We start from the raw sequence: 10,779 nt of genomic DNA on the forward strand, positions 1-10,779 counted from the left end.
CCTCCAGATGCTACTGAACTACAACTACCAGCAGCCCCAGCAAGCATGGTTAATGGCCAGGGATGATGGGAGTTGTAGTTCAGCAAATACCTGGAGGACCAAGGGGTACCCACACCTGATGCCTTTGGTCTGATCCTATGTCTAGAATAGAAGAGTATGGAGTCATCCAACTCCAGGGGATCTGCTGAATTCATCTAATCAAACTTCTTGCAGGATGGATGCCTTTGTTGTTGTTGTTTAGTCGTTTAGTCGTGTCCGACTCTTCGTGACCCCCTGGACCAGAGCACGCCAGGCACTCCTGTCTTTCACTGCCTCCCGCAGTTTGGTCAAACTCATGTTGGTAGCTTCGAGAACACTATCCAACCATCTCGTCCTCTGTCGTCCCCTTCTCCTTGTACCCTCCATCTTTCCCAACACCACAGTCTTTTCCAGGGAGTCTTCTCTTCTCATGAGGTGGCCAAAGTATTGGAGCCTCAGCTTCAGGATCTGTCCTTTCACTGAGCACTCAGGGCTGATTTCCTTTCGGAATATTTAGAATTCGCCAAATTGACAGATATAATAAGACAAAAAGTGAAAAAGGAATGGGAGTGTCTAAATGAATACCTTAAAAGCCAAGGTTTGAGGACAGAAATCTGGCTGAGTCTGGAATAACCTTGTGAAGTGAAAGGAGAAGAAAGAGGGATTTATATCTGGATGTTAGGATAGAGATGATAAGGAAAACAGAAAGACACAATGAGAGATAAAGGAGGTGCCGTGGGATTGGTGGAAGTCAATGTTTGTTTTTCTTTTTGTTGTTTATATTATTAACTTGTAAGATATGGATTTTTTTGTTTTTTTGAATTTCGGTTTTTGTGCTTTATGTATTGTTATTTTTCAAAAATTTTCGTGTTGTTGTTGTTGTGTGGAAAATACTAATAAAAATTATAATTTATTTATTTATTTATTTATTTTAAAAAAAGATCTTCCTGGATCTCAACAGTTGGCAAGATCATCAATGTGTGTGGTCATCTGACTTCTCACCCTTAGGTGGCAGCGTTATTGAACCTGTTCTTCCTTGACTGCTACCATATCATAAAGCAAAGAGAGTCGGGGAGAGGTGTATGCAGGTTGGTTGCTCGGCTAGCATCCTTCTGTCTCGGGGGGCAATGGAGGAGTACACATCAAAATGAGGCTACTCTGCAAGGTGCTGAGCAGGTTGCAGGTTGCACCAGTGATTGCCTGCAAGGAGGAGCGTGCAAATGATTTGCCCCCTCATTTTTGAAAATATAAAAATCCACCTAATAGCCCAGGTCTGCCTTGACCCTTTGGCCTAACACAGGTTCCTTGGTAGGTGGAAAACAGGAAAGGGGGGAAACTAAGCTGTGTCCATATTAATAAAGCTGGAGGTTAATTTTAGGTTAAAATAAGATCCACACCAGGTAGCTTTACTCACTAATGGCTGGGAATGTTCGTTCAGAGAATATATGTTGGGAAACTGTGTACATGCAGCTACTCACACAGAGTCAGTTAAGGTTTGGCAGACAGCCAGAAGGCAATCTGAAGGAGTAAGTCTGCCTGGTGATAACAGAGACATGGAGACCGCTCCCTGATTGGTCAAGCTCTCTCAAGGGACTGACAATTAATGGCCTACTAACTGAAATGTGTTAGTTCAGGAGTTCAGTGTTCAGAGTTCTGTGTCAGTGTAGGAGTTGTGAGTCGTGTCAGAGAGAGCTAGCAAAAGATCCGTGTTCTGTTCCTGTAAATAGTCCACTGTATATAATAAACACCTAACTACAAGTTCCTGGTTCCTGCTTCGTCTATCCTGTCTGCAGCCAAGTCGCCAATTGCTTCCGTGGATTCTGCGTTTACTCTGCTAGGCCTGGGTAAGGTCCTGCAACTAGTCAGAAAGTTGCGAAACACCAAATAGGTTTTGCCAATAATATATTCCTCTCATTGGCAAGTTTCCCTCCTTGCTTTGCTTGCCCCCATGAAGAATTCTGTTGAGCTGAAAAGCTTGCATGCTGTTTTGTGACACATCCGTCTAATCAATAGGTTTGGCCCTAAAGTCAATTTTGGGTAAAGCAAGCTCTGCACATCATGTCAAATGCCCTCACCCTGAGCTGGATTCAGGATTTCACCTTCAGCACAGAATCACAGAGTCAGAAGGGATCTCTAAGGGTCATCTAGTCCAACCCCCTGCAACACAGGAATCTTTTGCATGTGACCTGCTGACTTCTGATCGTGCAATTAAGCCTGGAGTTAGCTAGCCCCTTCCCATGGGAAAAGCCTCAGTAGCAGAGGAACACAGGAAGAAGCTGTCTCGCACTGCGTCGGGCATTTGGGCAATCTGGCTTAGTGCTGTCTACACAGACTGGCAGCAGCTCTGCAGGGTTTCAAGCTAGAAAAACTCCCAGCCCTGCTTAGGGATTGAACCCAGGACTGTCTGCAGATGCTGAGCTCTGGCAGAGGGGTATGTTAGGTTTAGCCACTAGGTCTGAGGCTTAAGCACCAACCAACTCGCCACATGCTGACATTTAACATCTTTTAAAAGCAGCTACCCTGTGGGTCCCAGTCCTCTGAATCCACCTTCCTGATCCTCCGTAGAACAGACAAGAAGAAAAACATTTTTGGGGGGGGGGAGGTCAGAATTAATCAACCAGCCGCTAATAATTATATTTAAGGGAGCTCAGCAAAAATCCCTTTTCACAAGCTTGTTTATTTCTATGAAATCTGTATCATATGATCACATAAAACTCAACTTCAGGCACAAATACATTTTAAAAATGGATTAACCCCCTCCACACACACACACACACACACACACACACACACACACACACACACACACACACTAGTTTTTAATGTCAGTTAAATCAATTCCCATTTGACAGCTGTTCTATTCTTAGGAGCTAAGCTAAGCAATTACCTTGTTAGATCATGACAAGAATATCAGTGTGTGTTTTTTTTGGAGGTGGGGATGGGAAGGGTTTATTGTACAAAACTTTCCTAGAATCATAGATTTGTAGAGTTGGAAGAGACCCTGAGAGTCATGTAGTCCAACCCCCTAGTTCACAACTCGCGTGAGTGGAACAATGCTCAGAGGGCACTTTTGCTGGCGGAAGCGGAAGGCAGTTTCCTCCTTCCGTCTGAAGCCCACTGGATCTCCTGAAAATCTGCTCAGGAGGGCGAGAGACCGTATGGAACTGCATTGGGCAAGAGTTTCCTGCATTTCAGGGCACTGTGCTAAATGGCCCCTTCCGACTCTACAATTATATGATTCTATGAAACATGGAGGCACACAGGTGGCGCTGTGGTGTAAACCACAGAGCCTAGGACTTGCTGATCAGAAGGTCGGTGGTTCAAATCCCTGCGGCAGGGTGAGCTCCCGTTCCTCGGTCCCTGCTCCTGCCAACCTAGCAGTTCGAAAGCACGTCAAAGTGCAAGTAGATAAAAGGTATCGCTCTGGCGGAAAGGGAAACGGCGTTTCCGTGTGCTGCTCTGGTTTTGCCAGAAGCAGCTTAGTCATGCTAGCCACATGACCCAGAAAAACTGTCTGCGGACAAACGCCGGCTCCCTTGGCCAGTAAAGCGAGATGAGCATTGCAACCCCAGAGTCGTCAGCAACTGGACTTAACTGTCAGGGGTCCTTTACCTTTACCTTTTTATGAAACAGGGGCTACAGAGACGATGGCTTCAAAATGCCCTTCTCCTTTTCCTACAAAGCAAAGGGAATACAGCTTTCTGCCTTATGCCTTAGGTCTACCCAGTTCAGTATAGCCAACACTGGCTGACAGCAGCAGCTTCTCCAGGGTTTCCAGCAGAGTACTCTGCCAGCCCTACTTTGAAATGGCAAGGACTGAAGCTAGGAGCTTCTGAGGGCAGGCAGATGATCTGCCGCTGAGCTGGAGACCCTTCCCCTTTCTTACTCCGGTGGGAGCATTTGCTAGATCCTGATAATGCCGCCCCAGCCCAAAGCATTTATGCTCCCAAGGCAACAGCAAAACGAGAAGCTGCTTGTGGTGGTGCATGCTGGGTTCTCCAAAAACTGTTTTCACTCATGCATCCGCCGGTAGAAATTAGCCCTGCTCTCGATCCCGATTGTTGTTTTCCTAACTTGTGACCCAGAAGGAAGGCCTTTTGCAGTTGCATTGCTTCTAGCGCCCCCAGCTGGCAGCTGGATGATCTGTGCAGATGTAAAAGAATCTGGGGTCCTGCCCACCACCCTCAGTAGGTAAACTCAATAATTTTAAACAATAAAATAATGAAATTTGGAATCATGCACTGGAAGAAATGCAATGCCACGGGTGGCTCCCCCATGTTCCCAGTTTGGTGGGATCTGAGCTGTGGGATAAAGGTAAAGGGACCTCTGACCATTAGGTCCAGCCGTGGCTGACTCTGGGGTTGCGGCGCTCATCTCGCTTTACTGGCCGAGGGAGCCGGCGTACAGCTTCTGGGACATGTGGCCAGCATGACTAAGCCACTTCTGGCGAACCAAAGCAGTGCACGGAAATGCCGTTTAGCTTCCCGCCGGAGCGGTACCTATTTATCTACTTGCACTTAGACATGCTTTCAAACTGCTAGGTTGGCAGGAGCAGGGACCGAACAACGGGAGCTCACCCCGTCGCGGGGATTTGAACCGCCGACCTTCTGATCGGCAAGCCCTAGGCTCTGTGGTTTAACCCACAGCACCACCCGTGTCCCTTCTGAGTTGTGGGATACATCTTCTCTATTTCTCTTCCTTTTGAAACAGCACAAAATGTATATGCATTTTCTGGCGTGAATATGACCTGAAAAGCACAGTACAAGCACAGTACCAAGAACAAGAACAAATACCAATAAATTCTAAAGCTTAAGAACAACAGTTTAAACTGGACGAAAGACAGGGAGATTTACTGAGTGCTCATGCTGGTACGGCCATCTGTCGTGATTCTGTGATTCTAAACTTGTGCAGAGGTTATATGACATCGCCTGTTTATTGAAACAAGGCACACACTCAAAAAAAAAAAAATCAACCTAGCAAGTAATATTCAGGTTTAATTCTATGAAGGATTATTTATCTGGGTTCAAGCCCCATGTTGGGCAAAAGATTTATGCATTTGTAAGGGGTTGGATTGGATGACCCTCGTGGTCCCTTCCAATTCTATGATCTCGGTGCTTCATTTTGCCCAGCAAGAAGCAGAGGCCTGTCCAAGAAGATGTGGTCATTTTTCGCCCATGTTCTTGACAAACTAGATGTCCTGAGGTTGGAGGAAAGATTGCTGAAGACTCTCTCAGGAAGGAGAGATGAAAGAGACACATTCTGCACTATAAATAGCAAGTCTTCAAGCCAGACAGGAGGTTAGAGGTTGACCCATCAGTAATCCTACTCAGCCTATTAGGTTGGCCCACCGATGCTCCGCCCATTTCTCCCTCAAGCTTGGTCCAATCCTGGGCTGCTCAGATACTTACATCTATGCCATCTTTGCCAGATGTTCCAGGAGGTCCTCGTGGTCCAGGAGGGCCCCGTGGTCCTGGCCTCTGGGAAGGGAAGCAGGAGAAAAGTGAGGCTTTGCATCAGGTGAAACGTAAGGAAACAGATCAAGAAATTCATGGACAACCAGAGACTTCTAAATCCCCTTCTGTTTGGGACAGGCACCTAAGGAACTCTTTGAGTGGAAACCTAACCAGCACAGATGCTAGGGAGACATAACCTCCAGCCTTCATTAAAACATGTTGCTCAAATTCCCCCTCGCCCTGTTTCTGGGGTTAGCTTTTGTGGAACTTTCAAACAAGGACACATTCAATTCCAGACCCTTAATTTAGTGACACCCTTTCAGAAATGGGGGGGGGCATTCCACAACTATAATTTATCACACTTGTATCCAGAGCTGGATTTAGGTTTGATGAGGCCCTCGGCTACTGAAGGTAATGGGGCCCTTTATATGTCCAGCTGTCCTTTGTCAACAACAAATTGTCGCTGTTTTTTGTGTTGAATATATGCTATATGGTAATTTATGGACCTAATAGATATCTAAAGCCATTTGCACATAACAAAATGTGTATTTTATCAAAGTAATTATTTTTTATCTTATATTTTGGAAATGTACATCCAAGGTTTTTTTCCTTAAAATTTTTTTTTGGGGGGCCCAGGGGTCCTAAGCTATAGCTTGTTTAGCTTATATGTAAATCCGGCACTGCTTGTATCTTCTGTTCTCAGGGTCATTCCACTTGATCCTAATTGCCAATATTATGGCAATCACTTATTCCGAAAAACTCAATTGGTATCATAGCTGAGTGAGGGGACTTGAACCTCAGCATTTTATTTAATTGGTTTAAAAGATGCATCATTAAGTGCCAACACCAGGATGGTGTACATTATAAAATACATTGTACCAGCCATCATTAAAAACAAAGGCAACTACAAACAGCTTGTATCCCTGTCCTAAATTCTTTCCCTTTGAAATACAGATTCTCAGACTCACACTTGGCTTCCATCTCTCACCTGTATGTTCCTGTTGGCTGTCTATTTCTAAACTTTCAGACAAATTTGCGGCTCAGCAGATTAAAGGGATTTCTCTCTTCCCCCCTCCCCTGGTGGCTAATGGGTCAAATACCTTTGCAGCACAGAATTTATAGTGCAGAAAAGATTTAGCAAGCACGGTTCCCAATTACATTAGTTGCACATCTTAACCCTACTGAGTTTTACAGAACCACTTTCCAATGTTGTGTTGGCGAATTACAGTTAAAGTTACAACAGTGTGCAAATTGCCATCTTTATAAGATGTCTATAAGGTGGAGAAATAGGGGTCTGCAGTCAATTTCCGCGAGCCGCGTCAAATTCTACTCAATGAATGCACGCACTGTTTGGTGCTAAGGTGGGGTGGGGGGAGAAATGCTATAAATGCTTTTCTATGTGGAAAAAAAAGGCCCCAGAGAGTAACTTGCAACCAGGCATTGGTCAACAAAGCTTTCTTTGTACAGCAAGGTTTGCTCACGGATGGGTCAGGACGACTCTAGATTCCTGAACCCGGCTGCAGACAAACTTCACTGGCAACTTTAGAGAAAAGAATCCCTTTTAATTCCCCCATAATTCAGTAATTAATATTCCTTGCAGGATGCTCTTTAGGAATGGGACCTCTGCTGGATGAAGGATTTGCCATAAGGCTATTATTTCCTCCTCAAAAGTTAGTTCAGAGAAGATCAACTGATGGGAAAAGGAGGGGGAGCTCACACCCCCCAAAAAGGCTGAAAAAACAGAACACTGGAGTTTTTGTTCTGTCTGAAACTTGATGCTTTCATGTTAAACAAAACGGTTACTCTCCAAGTCAACTCCCCAACATCTTAGTGTTAATATCTTATAGCGAGGAAAAAGGTGTCTTTGTTTTAGAAACACATAAAGTTTAATGAAGTTGATTTATGACACGGGCCGTACAATAGCATTGCAAAAATCATATAGATAAGGTAGATAATATAGATAACAGCTCAGTTTTCATAATCACTAAAGACTCTTCGAATCACAGCCCGATTCCTAAGACCAAGACCGCGCTCGTATTCTGCTATCTGGACTGCACAAACGAAAACGTGAGCATTGAAGATTAATTGCTACTCAGGGAAGTACCACACCAACCCAGATGTAAGTCCTGCTGCTTTCAGGCTGAAACCTCACGGACCTATCTATACATAACGGATAAGTGATACGGTCTGTCCTTTTATGGGAGATGTGGATGATGGTTCCAGAAGATGGAGCTCAACTGCAGCTGGGAAGCTCTGTCCTTTCAAAAAGGCATAAGGAACAATCCTTACCTGAGCTGAGGAGGAGGCCAAAAGCTGAGAAAGAAGTAGTAATCCGAGGGCTGAGAACCCAGCCATAGCCGTCACAAATTAATTCCTCTTGGCTCCAGAAGCCTTCTCCCCCTGCTGCCTATTATTCCGTCCTGTGCTTTTCAGAATCTCCACTCCTGAACGAGTCCCTTCCACCGCCAGGGAAACCTGTGCCTCCTGTCTGGAAGGAGAGACACACCAGCCAAGGAGGCAGAGGGGGCTGGACTCTGATGGAGAACGAGACCGGGCCACTGAGAAAGGGGAGGAAAGGAAGAGCTGGACACCATTCATAACTCAATATATTTTTTCCAGCTTGCTGGAGGATAGCAGCGGAAGGGGCCCAGGCACAGGGAGAGTGTTGATTGGCTTGGGTTAGCTGATTTAGGCTACATCCACATCATATGAAGGGACGCAGGTGGCGCTGTGGTCTAAACCACAGAGCCTAGGGCTTGCCGATCAGAAGGTTGGCGGTTGAATCCTTATGACGGGGTGAGCTCCCATTGCTCGGTCCCTGCTCCTGCCAACAAAGCAGTTTGAAAGCACTTCAAAGTGCAAGTAGATAAATAGGTACCACTCCGGCGGGAAGGTAAATGGCGTTTCCGTGCGCTGCTCTGGTTCGCCAGAAGCGGCTTAGTCATGCTGGCCACATGACCCGGAAGCTGTACGCTGGCTCCCTCGGCCAATAAAGCGAGATGAGTGCCACAACCCCAAAGTCGGCCACGAATGGACCTAATGGTCAGGGGTCCCTTTACCTTTACTTTTTACCACACCATATATTTAAAGCACTATGATACCACTATAAACAATCACTGCCTCCCCCAAATAATTCTGGGAGATGTACAGTAGTTTGTTAAGGGTGCCAAGAGTTGTTAGGCGAACTCTATTCCCCTGAGTGATAATTCCTAGAGTTCCCTGGGAAGAGTAGATTAAGTCACCCTGGTAATTGTGGCTCTGGGAGGGGAATAGGGGCCTCCTAATTCTCAGCACCCTTCAACGGCAGTGCCCAGAATTATTTGGGGGAAGCTGTGACTGTTCTAAGTGGGTTAAATATATGTTGTGGTCGATCCATTTGGCAATGCAAAAAGGCCTTGATCTCTCTGACACCCCTTACATGGAAAAACATTAACAGGGTGTTAGCTGGGTGACCCAAGGATGTATCCATGTGAATAGGAGTCCCACCATGATTGGAATGGTTGCAGGGGTCATATCCAGAACAACTTAACTCTCACATTTTAAGTTTATCCATTAGAATTTGTACCCATGGATAAGCAGGACAGCGCTAGCGCACAAACCGGCAACAAGAGTTCAGACATACTTATTGATCCCTCGATTAGCGACGAGCTGCAAGTGTGAATTAACCAGATTCGCCAGAGATCAACTACTGCTGTCTGGGCCAATACCAGGCAATGTGGATATTCTAATGTGATAATTCTTATAGGAAACACTTCCGCTCTGCTCCTTAAGAGATTGATTGTGAAACGCTTTTTGAGGCAATCAAACTGTACAGCATTCCAGACGCTTCTGCACCATAATGCCATTATGATACAGTGGTACCTCAGGTTAAGTACTTAATTTGTTCCGGAGGTCCGTACTTAACCTGAAACTGTTCTTAACCTGAAGCACCACTTTAGCTAATGGGGCCTCCCGCTGCTGCTGCGCCACCGGAGCACGATTTCTGTTCTCATCCTGAAGCAAAGTTCTTAACCTGAAGCACTATTTCTAGGTTAGCAGAGTCTGTAACCTGAAGCGTATGTAACCTGAAGCGTATGTAACCACTGTACTAGCATTTTATTTTCAGTTGCTTTCCTAAAGATGATTATTAGCATGGCATTTGTATTTTTCACAGCTGCAGCACACTGGACATATTGTGAGGTGTGCGATTTTGGGGTGGGGATGCTTAGGTCCAGCAGTGTACACTCAGAGCGCCGTATCAGATCAGAGACTTCTGAGTTATCCAGGCTCTGGTAACCTCCTGATTGGAGAACTACCTGCTCTACATAGTCTGGAAACTTCAGCTGGTCCAGACCAGGGCAGGCATCGCACCACTGCTTGGTCATCTGCACTAGCTTCCAGTCCCTTTTCATGCCCAATTCAAAGTGTTTGTCTTAAACTTTAAACCTGGATTGCTGGACTTTCCCACTGTCCCAAACCATTGGACATTCTGGGTGGGGCTGGTGGGAGTTGTCAGCTTACTAGCAGCTGGAGGGCCACTGGTTCCCCCAACACACATTTTAAAACCTATGCATCTTGCAGTGAGGTTGTCTGAAGGATTGTGGCCTCCTGAATATACCTGCCTGGCCCCCAAGACCTTCATACGAGGCCGCCTCCCGCTTTCTCCTATTGCACAGCAGACACCCTAGAGAGGTTCACCTGGTGCCACTGATCTTATGGTCCTTTTAGCACATAAGACCATTGGGAGACCATCACTTCCCCTGATTGGGTTTACATTGCACTTAACGTTGCCGTGTGCTGGCTTTTATTCTATATTGGTGTTGAGATTGCTATAAGGTTCTGATTGCATTTGTTTGCATGTTTTGAATTATAAGTTTGCAAACCACCCAGAGGCCTTGGTTGATGGTGCGGTATAGGAATGTCACCAAGACGCCTTCAGCTGCATTGAGGGGCAATGCCAGTCACTAGAGACCCCCCCAAGTCCCGTCTTGCTACCTTTTTAGACTCTCCTCATATGGACAAGTAGTTAAGTAGCAGGAAGCAGAGAGTGAAAATAAAATGACAGTTCTCCCAATGAAGATGTAGAAAGTGGAGTTCTCCAATGGTCAATTTTGAGATCTGTTTTTTAAGTGGTTCATAAACCAAAGTCTATGGGGGGTAAATGGAGGAAAACAACTGTTGTTCCTTACTTCTCTACATTTAAGAACATGAAACCAGATGTCTCAAAACGTTCTTCTCCCAGGAGATCTTTGCAAGATTGTTTAGCTTAGGTTTCATTCTCAAACATGCCCAGTTTAATGATGAAGAAAAGAAACTAGAAGCTCTTAAC

The 10,779-nt window shown here is 45.6% G+C and overlaps 1 protein-coding gene across 3 annotated transcripts in view; it reads right to left on the bottom strand.

The window, feature by feature from the left end:
• The window catches only part of COL9A3 (collagen type IX alpha 3 chain), a 70,678-nt gene extending 61,130 nt beyond the window's left edge, over nucleotides 1-9,548 (bottom strand). Inside the window, exons 1-3 of one of the 3 annotated variants that reach the window (XM_081916877.1) lie at nucleotides 8,714-8,838; nucleotides 7,761-8,005; nucleotides 5,427-5,495 (exon numbers count right to left, since the gene is read on the bottom strand). In XM_081916877.1, the coding sequence (XP_081773003.1) occupies nucleotides 5,427-5,495; nucleotides 7,761-7,826 (135 nt within the window). In that variant the 5' untranslated portion in view covers nucleotides 7,827-8,005; nucleotides 8,714-8,838. Of the gene's footprint in view, nucleotides 1-5,426; nucleotides 5,496-7,760; nucleotides 8,103-8,713; nucleotides 8,839-8,889 lie in introns of those variants that run through there. The other 2 variants (XM_081916878.1, XM_081916876.1) reach the window with 2 other exon arrangements.
• Between the last annotated feature and the right edge of the window lie 1,231 nt (nucleotides 9,549-10,779).

Source organism: Podarcis melisellensis (assembly GCF_964234715.1).
Source record: "Podarcis melisellensis genome assembly, chromosome: 6".
Classification (NCBI taxonomy): domain Eukaryota; kingdom Metazoa; phylum Chordata; class Lepidosauria; order Squamata; family Lacertidae; genus Podarcis; species Podarcis melisellensis.